The sequence below is a fragment of the Chiloscyllium plagiosum genome, unplaced genomic scaffold (assembly GCF_037043375.1).
Source record: "Chiloscyllium plagiosum isolate Xiang-an unplaced genomic scaffold, Cpla_swu_hap1 HiC_scaffold_17, whole genome shotgun sequence".
In the NCBI taxonomy this organism is placed as follows: domain Eukaryota; kingdom Metazoa; phylum Chordata; class Chondrichthyes; order Orectolobiformes; family Hemiscylliidae; genus Chiloscyllium; species Chiloscyllium plagiosum.
In genome coordinates, this window is record NW_028270155.1 from 59,298,615 (window position 1) to 59,312,917 (window position 14,303).

Genomic DNA, 14,303 nt, shown 5'->3' on the forward strand with positions numbered 1-14,303 from the left:
TTATACACTTAATGGTAAGGTCCTAGGGAGTGTTGCAGAAGAAAGATACCTTGGAGTGCAGGTTCATAGCTGCAAGTGTCACAGGTAGAGAGGATAGTGAAGGAGGTGTTTGGTATGCTTTCCATTATTGCTCAGAGTCTTGAGTACAGGTGTTAGGAGGTCATGATACAACTGTACAGGATATCGGTTAGGCCACTTTTTGGAATATTGCGTGCAATTCTGGTCTCCTTCCTATTGGGAAGATGTTGTGAAACTTGAAAGGGTTCAGAAAAGATTTACAAGGATGTTGCCAGGGTTGGAGAATTTGAACTATAGGGAAAGGTTGAATAGACTGGGGCTGTTTTCCTTGTAGTGTCGGAGGCTGAAAGGTGACCTCATAGAGGTTTACAAAATCAAGAGGGTCATAGATAGGATAACTAGACAAGGCCTTTTCCCTTGGGTGGGTGGAGACCAGAAATAGAGGGAACAGGTTTAGGGTGAGAGGGGAAAGATATAAAAGAGACCTAAGGGGCAACATTTTCATGCAGAGGGTGGTGCATGTATGGTAAGGGCTGCCAGAGGAAATGGTGGAGGCTACAACAATTGCAACATTTAAAAGGTGCCTGGATTGGTATATAAATAGAAAGGGTTTGGAAGGATATGGGCCAGGTGCTGGCAAGTGGGACTAGATTAGGTTGGGATAACTGGTCAGCATGGATGAGTTGGACCGAAGGGTCTGTTTCTGTGCTGTACATCTCTATGATTATATGACTTTGGAGCCAATATGTTAAATCAATTGCTTGTAGTTTTACAACATACAGTTCCCCACTAATCCCAATTACGGATGTCAGAAAGTGCAGCAAGCAGACCTTTCACTGTCATGCCTGAATCTCCAAAGGTTGTTTCTTGTTATATAAGAACCGAAATTAGGCCATTCAGCCCATCAAGTCTGCTCCACCATTCAATCTTGTCTGGTATGTTTCTCAACTCCATTCGCCTGTTTTCTCCCTGTAATGCTTGATCCCTTTGACAATCAATCTCTGTCTTAAATATACTCAGTGACCTGGCCTCCACAACCTCCCATGACAGTGAATTGCATAGATTCACTCTCTGGCTGAAGATGTTCCTCGTTATCACCATTCTAAAAGCTCTTCCCTTTACTTTAAGGCTGTGCCCTGAGGTCCTAATCTCTCCTACCACAGTGTCCACTCTGACATTCAGTATTCTGCAAGTTTCAATTAGACCCCCCCCCCACCCATTCCATCTAAACTCCAACAAGTATAGACCCAGAGTCCTCAAATGTTCCTCATATGTTAAGCTTTTCCTTTCTGGGACCATTCTCATGAACCTCCTCTGAAGTCACTCAGCATTCTTGGAGCTGAGAGTTTGTTCAGTAATCCCATTATGACTTCTCCACTCTTCACTGACACTCTAACCTCACTTTACATAACTTGGCGCTTCTTGTCTAACTGTAAATTCCCTTTACTCGCACTTTTTCTGGCAATAGTCCTTCAGAGATACATATCTCCTCATTTTTCAACACTACAGATTGAGAGGGTCCTGTATCTCTTAATAATGTAATCTCTTTTCCTGCTGCCCTTGGCCTATGTGAGTAAACTCTACCTTCTCGAGTATCTCGTTTAAGAAGATCTGGCACTTCCTCCTTCACCAAACTCCGACCATTCAGGTGCAGTTTTCTAGCCTCCATTGTGCTTTCTGTTACCACTACAACAATATTTATGGGCTTATCCTGTTTCCTACATCTGGCTTCCCAGTGCTTTTTCTAACCCATCAACACTGTAATTTCATGTGGCCTACTTTATTACAGTGACAACAACGGAGCTTTTTAAGTTCTCTTTCCCCTTCAAGGGTTTCCCTTTTACCCTGTGGTGAGTTATTCTTATGAGCTTCATGTAGATCTACCTCTCCATTTCCACATGAGGATTTCTCTTTTCCCCAAATTCTATCCCTCACAGGTTAAAATTCATTTCGGAAGCCAAACATTGATTTATAGACCAACTCATAATTTCTCAGTAAAGGCCAGAGTAGTTGGCTTTCATCAGATATTTGGGGTTTTATTTCATACATTGATTAACTTTTGAATCGTAGACTTCCTGATGTTGTGGAAGCAGACCATTCAGTCCATCAAGTCCACATTCCAAACCCTCCCACCCAGACCCACCCCATCATTTCCCATGGCGAATCCACCTCGCTTGTACATCATTGGACAATTTAGCATGTCCAGTCCACTTAAGATCCACAGTCTGATAAAACCAGAGCACCTGGAGGAAATCCATGCAGACACAGGAAGAACATGCAAGCTCCACACAGTCACCCAAGGCTGGAATTGAAGCAGCAATGCTAACCATTGAGCCATCTATTCTAAAAATATTACCTCTAGCCTGAATCTATGGGATCTTGTTTCCACAACTCCAGTTTAACTTAATATTGCAGATTAATGTTTCATTCACTCGTAACAATCTAATGCATCTCCATAAAATCAGGTGCTTTCTTTCCAGGCAAAGACCAGTTACCAGAAATTAGCTAAGTATCATTTTCAGCTAGTTTCATGCAGGGTTTCTCTCTGTGAGTCACACAAGTTTTCTCACACTGTCTTCCCTAGGTAATCTCAAGTACCAACGCATCACTCCCCATTTGGGCCCCACTCACTCTATTCTCCCATTCACCACAATGGCAGCACTGGCCACTGCTGGGTCCTCCTGGTACGAGTACTGTAATGCCCATTCATTTACCCTGTCAAGCAGTGGCAGACCTCAGCTGCCCTGCTTGGCTCCAGTCAATTGCCCTAGACATGTTTGTCAGAGGGGAATGGGCAACCAGCTTTGGAAATGGGGATTCCTGTTGGGTGGAGGTTGTGTGCATTTGCTGCCCAGGGATTGTGCCCCAAAATGTTGGTGACTACTAAAGGCCTGGAGGAGAGAGAGGTGAACGGGAATCACCAGATACCCGCTCTCCAACTTTCATGTTAGGAATTGTTGTGGCCCAGATTCTATTGGCGGGTGAGAGGAGGGGAATCTGCTTGTCAATGAGGTGACCTGATGAAATTGTGAGGATATTAATGAGTGCAATCAGGCCTCTTGCTACTGACTAGAGAGAATCTTGTCTCACTGTTCAGCACTTAAGTGGAAAAGCAGAAATGTAGTTCTCGACAATGGGAAGATCCTCACCGTCAAATTTTACATGACTTTCCCGGCTTTCTTGCCAATGTCCATGTCGTTCAGAGCCTGGGAATATTCCACTCTGGCCTTCTCCAGTTTAGTTCTCATAGCTCAAGGAGAGGTAACCTAATGACACTGTGTTACCTCCAGTGTCTCACTGACGTGGTTCTGGCCCAGCAACAACTTTCAGCGCCTTTGTTGGTTCTCATCCCACTCTAGGTCACACAACAGCAAGCATAAGAGAGAGGGTGGAGGCACAAGAGAGTGGTAGGAGGCCCGAGAGAGTGGTTGGAGGCACGAGAGAGTGGTTGGATGTGTGTTGTACAAGGCAATGCCAATGAAAGTGTTAATCCTCATGTTGCATTGGGCTCCACCCAACCTGATGATATCACAGCATCTGGGTAGAGACAGTTGAGCTCTGAATGATGCATTCTGGGCAGTTCCTGAGAATCTTTAATAATTAAGCCTGGCTAATAAATGTAAACTGTGTTCATTGCAATGTCTTTTCTGTTTAGACTCATCAGTGGTCTATCCTCCACTATTGATAATTAGACAGGCCCTGGACTCGGTGTAGAGAAACGAGGACTGATGACAGTAAATCCCCAAACTAGGGATACTGCATTCCGGTGATGGGGCTGCTGGCACAAGGAAAAAAAAATCAAGAGGAAACAAAATCTCAAAATGCCCATGCGGACGAAATGTTCTCTCCACAGAGAGAACATCTCTGACACAAAGATTCATTCACCCAATCTTGAACACTGAAGCTTTACCAGGTCAAATGATCAATTATTACAGGGCCAGCTTTCTGCAGTAGCAATACAGATCTTCTCCTACTTGTTCTTAGAATTCAATACGTGTCTAAATTGCTGCCCAGTTAATCTTGTGCTTTAAGTCAGCACAGTTACTTGCAATTGAGGTACTGGTCTGGAGTATCATTGGCTGTGGGTGTAATGTCCAAGGTCTCTCTCCAAACATGGTCATTTTAGACTAGTATCTTCAAGGTCACATGAGCAGGGTATTATCATGACTGATCTGAATCTTATTATGCCACATGCCGAACCCTTGATAACCTGTTGCAGCAGAGAGAGGTCAGTAGTGAGCCCATTGGCTAGTATCCAGTGGAGAAGATATCTCAGCATTTACAAGGGGATGTTTGTCGTGAAGAAATGGCAGGATAAGGCAAAAGGAACAATACATCATGTTGAGAACAAATCATCAAAAGAAGACAAAGAGATTGATGGAGTTCCTCACAACAACTCCGCTGTACATACAAATTGATAAATAAAGTGACTATTCAGTGAGAAAGACAAAATAGAACAAACCTATTAATTTGTACAAAATGTTTTATTTGCATGAACAAAATGGCTTTGTAAAAATAGCAAGACAAAAATGTCTTAAAATAAATACAATCAATATAATTAAAGATTCACATTGAAAACAAAGTACATGAAATAGTGCAAATCCAATTCCATCAATACTGCATACAACATTTACATAAAATGATTGCATGTTATAAGTGCTATTCTAAACGGAGAGGAAATTTAATCTGGAATCCTGTTCCTGAAGACTATGTTCCCTGTCCTTCGATATTTTGTTCTTCCACAATCTGCATGGATAAGGAGGGAACATTTAGACCATAAGACTATAAAACATAGGAGTTGAAGTTCGCTATTTGGTCCATCAAGTCTGTTCTGACATTCAATCATGGCTGATAAGTTTCTCAACACATTCTCTCGCTTTCTCCCCGTAATACTTGATCCTGTTGACAATCAAGAATCTATCTATCTCAGTCTTAAATACACTCAATGATCTGGCCTCCACAGCCTTTAGTGGCAGTGAATTCCATAGATTCACCCCACTCTCTGGTTGAAAAAGTTTCTCCTTATCTCCATTCTAAAAGGTCTTCCCTTTACTCAAAGGCTGTGCCTGCAGGTTCTAATCTCTCCTACCAATGGAAACATCTTCCCAACATCTACTCTGTCCAGGCCATTAAATATTCTGTAAGTTTCAATTAGATCCCCCTCGTCCTTCTAAACTCCATTGAGGATAGACACAGAGTCCTCAAATCTTTCTCATTTGTTCAGCTTTTCATTCCTGAGACCATTCTCATGAACCTCCTCTGAATGCTCTCCAGGATTAATATATCCTTCAGAGATATGGGGCCCAAAACTGCACACAAATAAGTTAATCTTCTCTTTGCAAACCTGTAGCTGAAAGAATTGTAGCTGTGGTTGCACCTCAGTTCAATCTCTTGCAAGATGGATCGATAAAACCATGCAGCATCTGAATACTGAGGTTTAAATTGTACTGTGGGCTTCAGGACCCTGAACAAATAGTTCCCCAGCAACTGGTGACAGATCCCGCTCAACAATGTTCCCACAGTCTGTCTCCAAATTATGATTCGGAGATGCCGGTGTTGGACTGAGGTGTGCAAAGTTAAACATCACACAACACCAGGTTATAGTCCAACAGGTTTAATTGGAAGCACACTAGCTTTTGGAGCGTCGCTCCTTCATCTATCACCACTATCCACTATCACCTGATGAAGGAGCGACGCTGCAAAAGCTAGTGTGCTTCCAATTAAACCTGTTGGACTATAACCTGGTGTTGTGTGGTTTTTAACTTTGTCTCCAAATTAGTCAGCAGTGGGCCTGATATCTAACAGAGGACAACAGGAAGACTCCTGATACAGCCAGTCCCATCAGGAGGTGGAACAGCGGCTCAGTGGTTCGCAGATTAAAGGGTAATTTTCAAAACAGTGTCGAAGAAATAGTGAAGAAAAATTTGCAGGGCTATGGTGAGAGAGGAGTGGGGGGGTTGAGACTAATTGGCAATGGCTTTCAAAGAGCTGCCACAGGCACAATGGGATTTCTTCCATGCTGCAACTTTGCCTCTCGCCAAAGCTAAGGTGCGATGTCTGTTTCATTGTGTAGGGTTGATGAAACGGCCCAGGCTGTTTCAGTGACAGCAGACGGTCTCTGGGATATTGCCTGCAGTCATTAGAACACTGGCTTGCACACTGTACTGACAGCCTGTCATAGCTAAAGATGTTATTTTGCTAAAATAAGGTTGCGAGCAATCCAGAAAATCCCATGTCAGATGTTGAGAAAACATTCTGCCCTGCCAAGCCTTATCATGGAAACAAAAATAGTCGACATTTTAATTTAGCTGTTCTGCAGCGTAGATGAGATATTGTTAAAAATATGAGTTATTGGTTTAGGCAATCCCATTGGTTTAGTGGTGAAATAAACAGCACGGTGTAATAGTATCATCTCAGTGGTAGCACTCTCACCTCTGGGTCAGAAAGTTAAGTCCACTCCATAAAACAGAGCACAACTAAATTGCCCCCTAGTGTTCAGGGATGTGCAGGTCAGGTGTATTAGTTAGGAGATAAAGTAAAGTAACGGGGTAAGGGAATGGGTCTGGGTGAGATACTCTTTGGAGGGTCAGTGTGGACTTGCTGGGCCAAAAGGCCTGTTTCTACACTGTAGGGATTCAGTGAAAATCTGTCATTCCAGTGCAATACAGTGGGAGTGCTGCACTGCTGAATGTATGGTCTTTCAGATGAAACACTAAATTGAGGCACCATCTACCATTCTGCCTCAGGCTCTTCATCCCATCACATACGGATGTAAAAGCTTCCATTTTAAATGTCCCCAGAGACCTGGACAACATTTATTGTTCAACTATTGTCTAAGAGTGGATTATTTGATCATATTATTGCTTGTCAGAATGTGCTGTGCATAATTTGACTGCAGCTTTTCTCAAATGGTTGCATTTCAAAACCACTTCAATGGCTGTAAAATAGTTTGCAACTGCCCTGACATTTGCTTTATTAATGTGAGCCTCCTCCTTGTTTGAAACCAAGTCACATAAACCAGGCCAATACTACATTTGATGCCCAACCTGTGTTCAATCTTACCTGAGGCATTCATAAGAGATTTGTAGGCAGGCATCAGTGTCACAGGTTAAAGGGAGAGCAGGGAAAAGATGGGGAGAGGGTTTGCTACCAGCTATGGTTTCATCAAAATTAGTATCTTCAGATACTGGCTGGATAGCTGGCACTGGACACTATTGGGTAGTGGCAGCGTCAGGACAACTTTCACGGTTCAATAGCTTGGCCACACAATCACAAAAATGCCCCATGGATGAGCCTGAACCTTCAGGAGTGGGAGGGATGGGGAAGAGTGAAATAAGCAAACCACATTCACTGTCTGCTAGCATGGAAACCTATGTGAGAGAGAGAAAGAGAGAGAGAGAAAGAGAGAGAGAGAGAGAGAGAGATTTTAGAAAACTGCGAAATTAGTCAAAATCCGGAAATTCTTGAGATTCAGTTAAAGATAAAGGCACTCGATTGAATATTGAGTAATCTTTATGGTCACTTCAAATTCCCAAGCGACCATGACAGGGAGTGAGTCTCACAAGACAGATCATTGTCTTCCCTGTTCCCATTTCAGGATCACAACCTTTCACTTTCCTGGATTGAAGAAAAGCCCCTCAGAAGATTCAAAAAGTGCTTGTTAGACATTTAAATAGTTTTGATAGCCCATCAGTGTGATAGGGAAATGCAGCAGCCAATGTGCTCAATGTCAGACCCCATTGTCAAATGAAAGATTAGATATCCATTTTACTCCTTTTGGTTGAGGGGCAAAATTTTTGGATCACAATTTTGAACCTTTCCGTTGCAGCATGATTAATCTCATGTTTAATCTGTGGGTATAATGAAACTTAGAGATTCTTTGAGCACTCAATGTTGTGTAAGCCTATCAGTGCCTGAGCTGGTTTACAACACAACACTTACCGAATTACCTCAACAAAGGAGCATTGATGGAGACTTGCTGCCAGCTTTTCTGCTCCAGCTGCTGTGATTTTGTTTCCTTCCAAACTAGGAGAAAGGCAGGAAAACATTTTGTTATTCGGAATAAAATCCTTCAAATGGCCACAGAACACACACTAGTCCCAAAAAGAAAGCAACCGTCTTGTGAGGATAGCTCACGGGGACCCTCTGTCCATCTCTGAGGTTTGCTCAGGACCTGGAATGTAAATGGATGACAAAGAGTCTAAAAAACTTATTTGCAGCTGTTGTGGTTTTCACATTGCACCGATTCTTCTCTGAAAACAGCAGGAAGGTATTCAACTTTAATATGGAGATTTGCTCAAGCACACAAAGATGTGCTATGGTCAAAATGTTGAAATTTTGGAACAGCATTGCACCTTACAATATTAAAACCTACAAAAATACCTCTTGCATTCAAATATACCTTTTGTGAAGTTGTTGAGTAGTTTGGTTACCGGTGTGAGCTGCAGGAGTGAGCTGCATAAGTGAAAGTTGGTTACATACTCACTCCAGGAATAACGCAGGTTCACAGGTTCTAACAATTAGTGGCTATTCGATCCCAAGTGTTAAATTGGTCAAGGAAAATGCACATCATTTACAGATTTATGAGCTTCGAAAAAGCATAATGATTGTTCATCAATAGTCACAGGTGAGGTGCTGGAAGACTGGGGGTTGGCTAACATGGTGCCACTGTTTAAGAAGGATGGTAAGGAAAAGCCAGGGAACTATAGACCAGTGAGCCTGACATACGTGGTGGCAAGTTGTTGGAGGGAATCCTGAGGGACAGGATCTACATGTATTTGGAAAGGCAAGGATTGATTAGGGATAGTCAACATGGCTTTATATGTGGGAAATCATGTCTCACAAACTTGATTGAGTTTTTTGAAGAAGTAACAAAGCGGATTGATAAGGGAAGAGCAGTAGATGTGATCTATATGGACTTCAGTAAGGCGTTCGATAAGGTTCCCCACAAGAAACTGGTGAGCAAGATTAGACCTCATGGAATACAGAAAGAACTCGCCATTTGGATAGAGAACTGGCTCAAAGGTAGGGTGGTGGTGGTGGAGGGTTGTTTTTCAGACTGGAGGCCTGTGACCAGTGGAGTGCCACAAGGATCGGTGCTGGGTCTATTACTTTTCATCATTTATGTAACTGATTTGGATGTGAGCATAAGAGGTATAGTTAGTAAGTTTGCAGATGACACCAAAATTGGAGGTGTAGCTGACAGTGAAGAAAATTACCTCAGATTACAACAGGATCTTGATCAGCTGGGCCAATGGGCTGAGGAGTCACAGATAGAGTTTAATTTAGATAAATGTGAGGTGCTGCATTTTGGGAAAGCAAGTCTTAGCAGGACTTATACACTTAATGGTAAGGTCCTAGGGAGTGTTGCTGAACAAAGAGACCTTGGAGTGCAGGTTCATAGCTCCTTGAAAGTGGAGTCGCAGGTAGATAGGATAGTGAAGGCGGCATTTGGTATGCTTTCCTTTATTGGTCAGAGTATTGAGTACAGGAGTTGGGAGGTCATGTTACAGCTGTAAAGGACATCGGCCTCCTTCCTATCAGAAAGATGTTGTGAAACTTGAAAAGGTTCAGAAAAGATTTACAAGGATGTTGCCAGGGTTGGAGGATTTGAGCTATAGGGAGAGGTTGAATAGGCTAGGGCTGTTTTCCCTGGAGGATCGGAGGCTGAGGGGTGACCTTAAAGAGATTTATAAAATCATGAGGGGCATGGATAGGATAAGTAGACAGTCTTTTCCCTGTGATGGGGGAGTCCAGAACTAGAGGTCATAGGTTTAGGGTGAGAGCGGAAAGGTATAAAAGAGATCTAAGGGGCAACTTTTTACTCAGAGGGTGTTACGTGTATGGAATGAGCTGCCAGAGGAAGTGGTGGAGGCTAGTACGATTGCAACATTTAAAAAGCATTTGGATGGGTATATAAATAGGAAGGGTTTGGAGGTATACGTGCCAGGTGCTGGCAGGTGGGACTAGATTGGGTTGGGATATCTGCTTGGCGTGGACAAGTTGGACCAAAGAGTCTGTTTCTGTGCTGTATATCTCCATGACTCTATGTTCAACAGCCGAGTTAAGTGATGCTTGCTTATTTTGACAGTTATGTACATCTGATAAGGATAATTAGAGTCATAGATCCCTACAGCATGGAGACAGGCCCTTTGGCTCAAACTGATCCATACGGACCAAAATGTCCATTCACACCAACCCCATTTCCATGCACTTGGCCCATATCCTTCTAAACCTTTCCTATTCATGTATTTGTCCAAATGCCTTTTAAATGTTGTTAATGTATCTGCCTCAACCACTTCCACTGGCAGCTCATTCTGTATGCAAACCACCCTCTGTGTAAAAGGTATTGCCCCTCAGATTCCCTTTTATTCTACCCCCTTTAACCTTGAACTGATGCCCTCTAGTCCTTGATTCCCCAACCCTGGGAAAAAGACTGAGTGCATTTACCCTATGATCTTATACACTTCTTTAAGATTCCCCTCTCAGTCTCCTCTGCTCTAAAGAAATAAGTCCGAGCTTGTCCAACCTTTCCCTATAACTCACACCCTTGAGTCCTGGCAACACTCTTGTAAATTTCTTCTGCACTCTTTCCATTTTAATAACATCCTTCCTATAGCAGGGTGACCACAATTGAACACAGTACTCCAAGTGCGGCCTCACCAACGTCCTGTACAACTGCAACACAACTTTCCAACTTCTATACTCAATGCCCTGACTAATGAAGGCCAGTTTTCCAAAAGCCTTCTTCAATGCCCTATCTACCTGTGACTCCACTTTCAGAGAACCATGCACATGAACTCCAAAGTTCCTCTGTTTCACTACACTCCTTAAGGCCCTACCATTCACTATGAAACTCCTACTTTGATTTGATTTACCAAAATGTAAGACCTCACACTTATCTATATTAAACTCCATTTGCCATTTCTTGGCTCACTTCCCCAGCTGATTAAGGTCCTGCTGCAATTTATGATAATCTTTCTTACTATCCATAATATAGGGTGTAGGTTTGCTCACTGAGCTGTAGGTTTGATATCCAAACGTTTCATTACCTGGCTAGGTAACATCATCAGTGGCGACCTCCAAGTGAAGCGAAGCTGTTGTCTCCTGCTTTCTATTTATATCTTTCTCCTGGATGGGGTTCCTGGGGTTAGTGGTGATGTCATTTTCTGTTCGTTTTCCAAGGGGTTGATAGATGGCATCTAGATCTATGTGCTTGTTTATGGTGTTGTGGTTGGAGTGCCAGGCCTCGAGGAATTCTCTGGCATGTCTTTGCTTAGCCTGTCCCAGTCGAAATGGTGGTTTTTTTTCATCTGTGTGTAGGGCTATGTGGGAGAGGGGGTCGTGTCTTTTTGTGGCTCGCTGGTGTTCATGTATCCTGGTGGCTAACTTTCTTCCTGTTTGTCCTACGTAGTGTTTGTGGCAGTCCTTGCATGGAATTTTATAGATGACGTTGGTTTTGTCCATGGGTTGTACTGGGTCTTTTAAGTTTGTTAGTTTTTGTTTGAGAGTGTTGGTGGGTTTGTGTGTTACTAGGATTCTGAGGGGTCTTCGTAGTCTGGCTGTCATTTCTGTCCATAATATCTCCTATTTTACTGTCATCTGCAAATTTACTAATCTTGCCTTGTACATTCTCATCCAAACCATTGATATAGATAACAAACAACAATGGGTCCAGCACCAACCCTGAGGCACTTCACAAGGCACAGGCCTCCAGTCCGACAAGCATCCTTCCACTATTACCCTCTGCTTCCTACCATCAAGCCAATTGTGTATCCAATTTGCCAGCTCCTCCTCAATTCCATACAATCTTACCTTCCAGAGCAGCCTACCATGCAGAACCTTATCAAAGGCCTTAATGAAATCCATATAGACTACATCTACCGCATTGCACTCATCAACCTTCCTGGTCACCTCCTCAAAGAACTCTAACAAATTTGTGAGGTGTGATCGCCCACGCACAAAGCCATGCTGACTACTCCTAATCAAACTCTGTCTTTCCAAATACATGTATATCTTATCTCTCAGAATCTTCTCAAGGAACTTACCTACCACAGGCGTTAGGCTCACTGGTCTATAGTTTCCAAGTTTTTCTTTGCAGCCCTTCTTGAATAAGGGCACAACATTCGCTACCCTCCAGTTTTCTGGGACCTCACTCATGGCTAACCATGATGTAAAAATATCAGCCAGGGCCCAGAAATTTCTTCTCTAGCCTCTTGTAGGGTTCTTAGATATATCTGGTCAGGACCAGGAGATTAATCCACCTTTATACATTCTAATACATCCAACACCTCCTCTACTGTGATATGGACTGTCCCTAACATATAACCACTAACTTCCCTAATTGTTTTTGAAGTGCCTATTCAAGTACTGGTCACTTTCATTATCAGATATAGAAACTTCTCAATGACTCCCCTGTTATGACATGGCTTGGGAGTGCTGCTTATAAAATTGACACCATGTATATCAGATAGGGACAGGGCAGATTGTCATTTTTGGAAGGTGTGGGATTGAGGGGCTGAGGTTTGCAGGAGAATGGGGTTAATGGGCTGAGAGTGATGGTGCAGGGTTCTAAAGAGATGAGTGAAGTTTGAGTAGGTGTGAGGAGGTGTGAGGGACAGTGGGGGTTGAGAGTAGCTAATGGTAGTGTTAAGTGGGTAGGGTAAGGGAGGGTGCGAGAGATACGGGAGCGAAAGAGGCAATGAAGAAAGAGAAACACAAATTGGAAAGAGAATGAAACAAATAAAAACATAGGAACACAGAAAATACATCAGCAGTAGGCTATTCGGCCCTTCGAGCCCATTCCACCTTTCAATCCAATCATAACTAATCACTCAACTCCATAGTCTGTTCCTGCTTTTCCTTCACATCCTTTGATCCCTTTAGCCCCAAATGCTACATCCAACTTCTGCTTAAAATCATACAATGCTTTGTCCTTGACTGCTTTCTGTGGCATAGGATTCTACAGGCTCACTGCTTTCTGGATGAAGAAATTTCTTTTCATCTCAGCCTTAAATTGTTTAGCCTGTATCTTAGACAGTGAACCCTGGTTCAAGAGGCACCTGTAATCTAACCTGTCTAGCCCTTTTAGAATTTTATGGGCTTCTGTGAGATTCCCTCTCATTCTTATCTCCTGCAAATATAATCCTAATGAATTCAACCTCTCTTCATATGTCAGTTCTGCCATCCCAGGAATCAGTTGTGTGAACATTCAATGCACTCCCTCAACAGCAATAACATCTTCCTCAGATGTGGAAACCAAAACTGCAAACAAGGAGAAGTTCAAATAAACACCACACTGAGATACAAGGAGTGGCTCGGTGGTTAGCACTGTTGCCTCACCGTGCTGGGGACCTGCGTTCGATTCTACCTTTGGACAACAGTCTGTGTGGAGTTGCCATATTCTCCCTCTGTCCGTGTGGGTTTCCGCCAGGTGCTCCAGTTTCCTCCCACAGTCTGAAGATGGGTGTATTGTCTCATAGTGTTCAGGGATGTGGAAGTGCCAGTGTTGGACTGGGGTGGACAAAGTTAAAAATCACACAACACCAGGTTATAGTCCAACAGGCTTATCAGCCACCTGACGAAGGAGCAGCGCTTTGGGAAAGGCAGTACTTCCAAATAAACCTGTTGGACGATAAGCTGGTGTTGTGTGATTTTTAACTTTGTCCAGGTTAGGTGTGTTAGCCATGGGAAACACTGGGATAAAGAGTAGGGGGATGGGTCTGGGTGGGATGCTCTTCGGAAGATCAGTGTGGACCTGTTGGGCTGAATGGCCTGTTTCCACACTGTAAAAATTCTAATGGATTTGTGATAAAGTGGATGGGATTCCTTGGAAAATTGCTTGTGATAAGAAGGGTCAGGTTTGCATGTGCTAAATTATCACCGGGTGGATGTTTGTTGACTATATTTGATGTACAAATATAGTGATAACATGTGATATTAATGAAATAATTAACAGTCTTCCCTGTGGCTATCTCTCCCAAACACTTACTTGTCTCCATGGAACCAACAGTGAGGTGAAAGGCCAGTGAACTGCTCGGATAGAAAGAACATTAGGAAACAGAAAACTGGTCAAACAATTCTTGTGACTGTTAATACACTGGAGTTTTACATTTCTGGGACTGTAGCCACCAGCTATAGGGGTTGATAGGGTATATAAGAATAAGAAGTATATGTAAAGGAAAAAATCCTCAATTAACAGTGAATCACAGAGAAATTTAAAGTGAACCATCAGTTCCAGTTTCTCATCCAAACGGCACCACCTACAGGATCATGCTGAAAATTGT

General features: G+C 42.9%; 1 protein-coding gene across 11 annotated transcripts in view; it reads right to left on the reverse strand.

Moving 5' to 3' along the window:
- Positions 1-4,483: 4,483 nt before the first annotated feature.
- Positions 4,484-14,303, reverse strand: part of nlrc5 (NLR family, CARD domain containing 5) — a 179,509-nt gene continuing 169,689 nt past the window's right edge. For 7 of the 11 annotated variants that reach the window (XM_043707157.2, XM_043707155.2, XM_043707156.2 and 4 more), the window contains 2 exons: positions 7,960-8,043; positions 4,484-4,764 (listed from right to left, as the gene is read on the reverse strand). In XM_043707157.2, the coding sequence (XP_043563092.2) occupies positions 4,683-4,764; positions 7,960-8,043 (166 nt within the window). In that variant the 3' untranslated portion in view covers positions 4,484-4,682. Of the gene's footprint in view, positions 4,765-7,959; positions 8,044-11,069; positions 12,655-14,303 lie in introns of all 11 variants that reach the window. The other 4 variants (XR_015759976.1, XR_015759975.1, XM_043707154.2 and 1 more) reach the window with 4 other exon arrangements.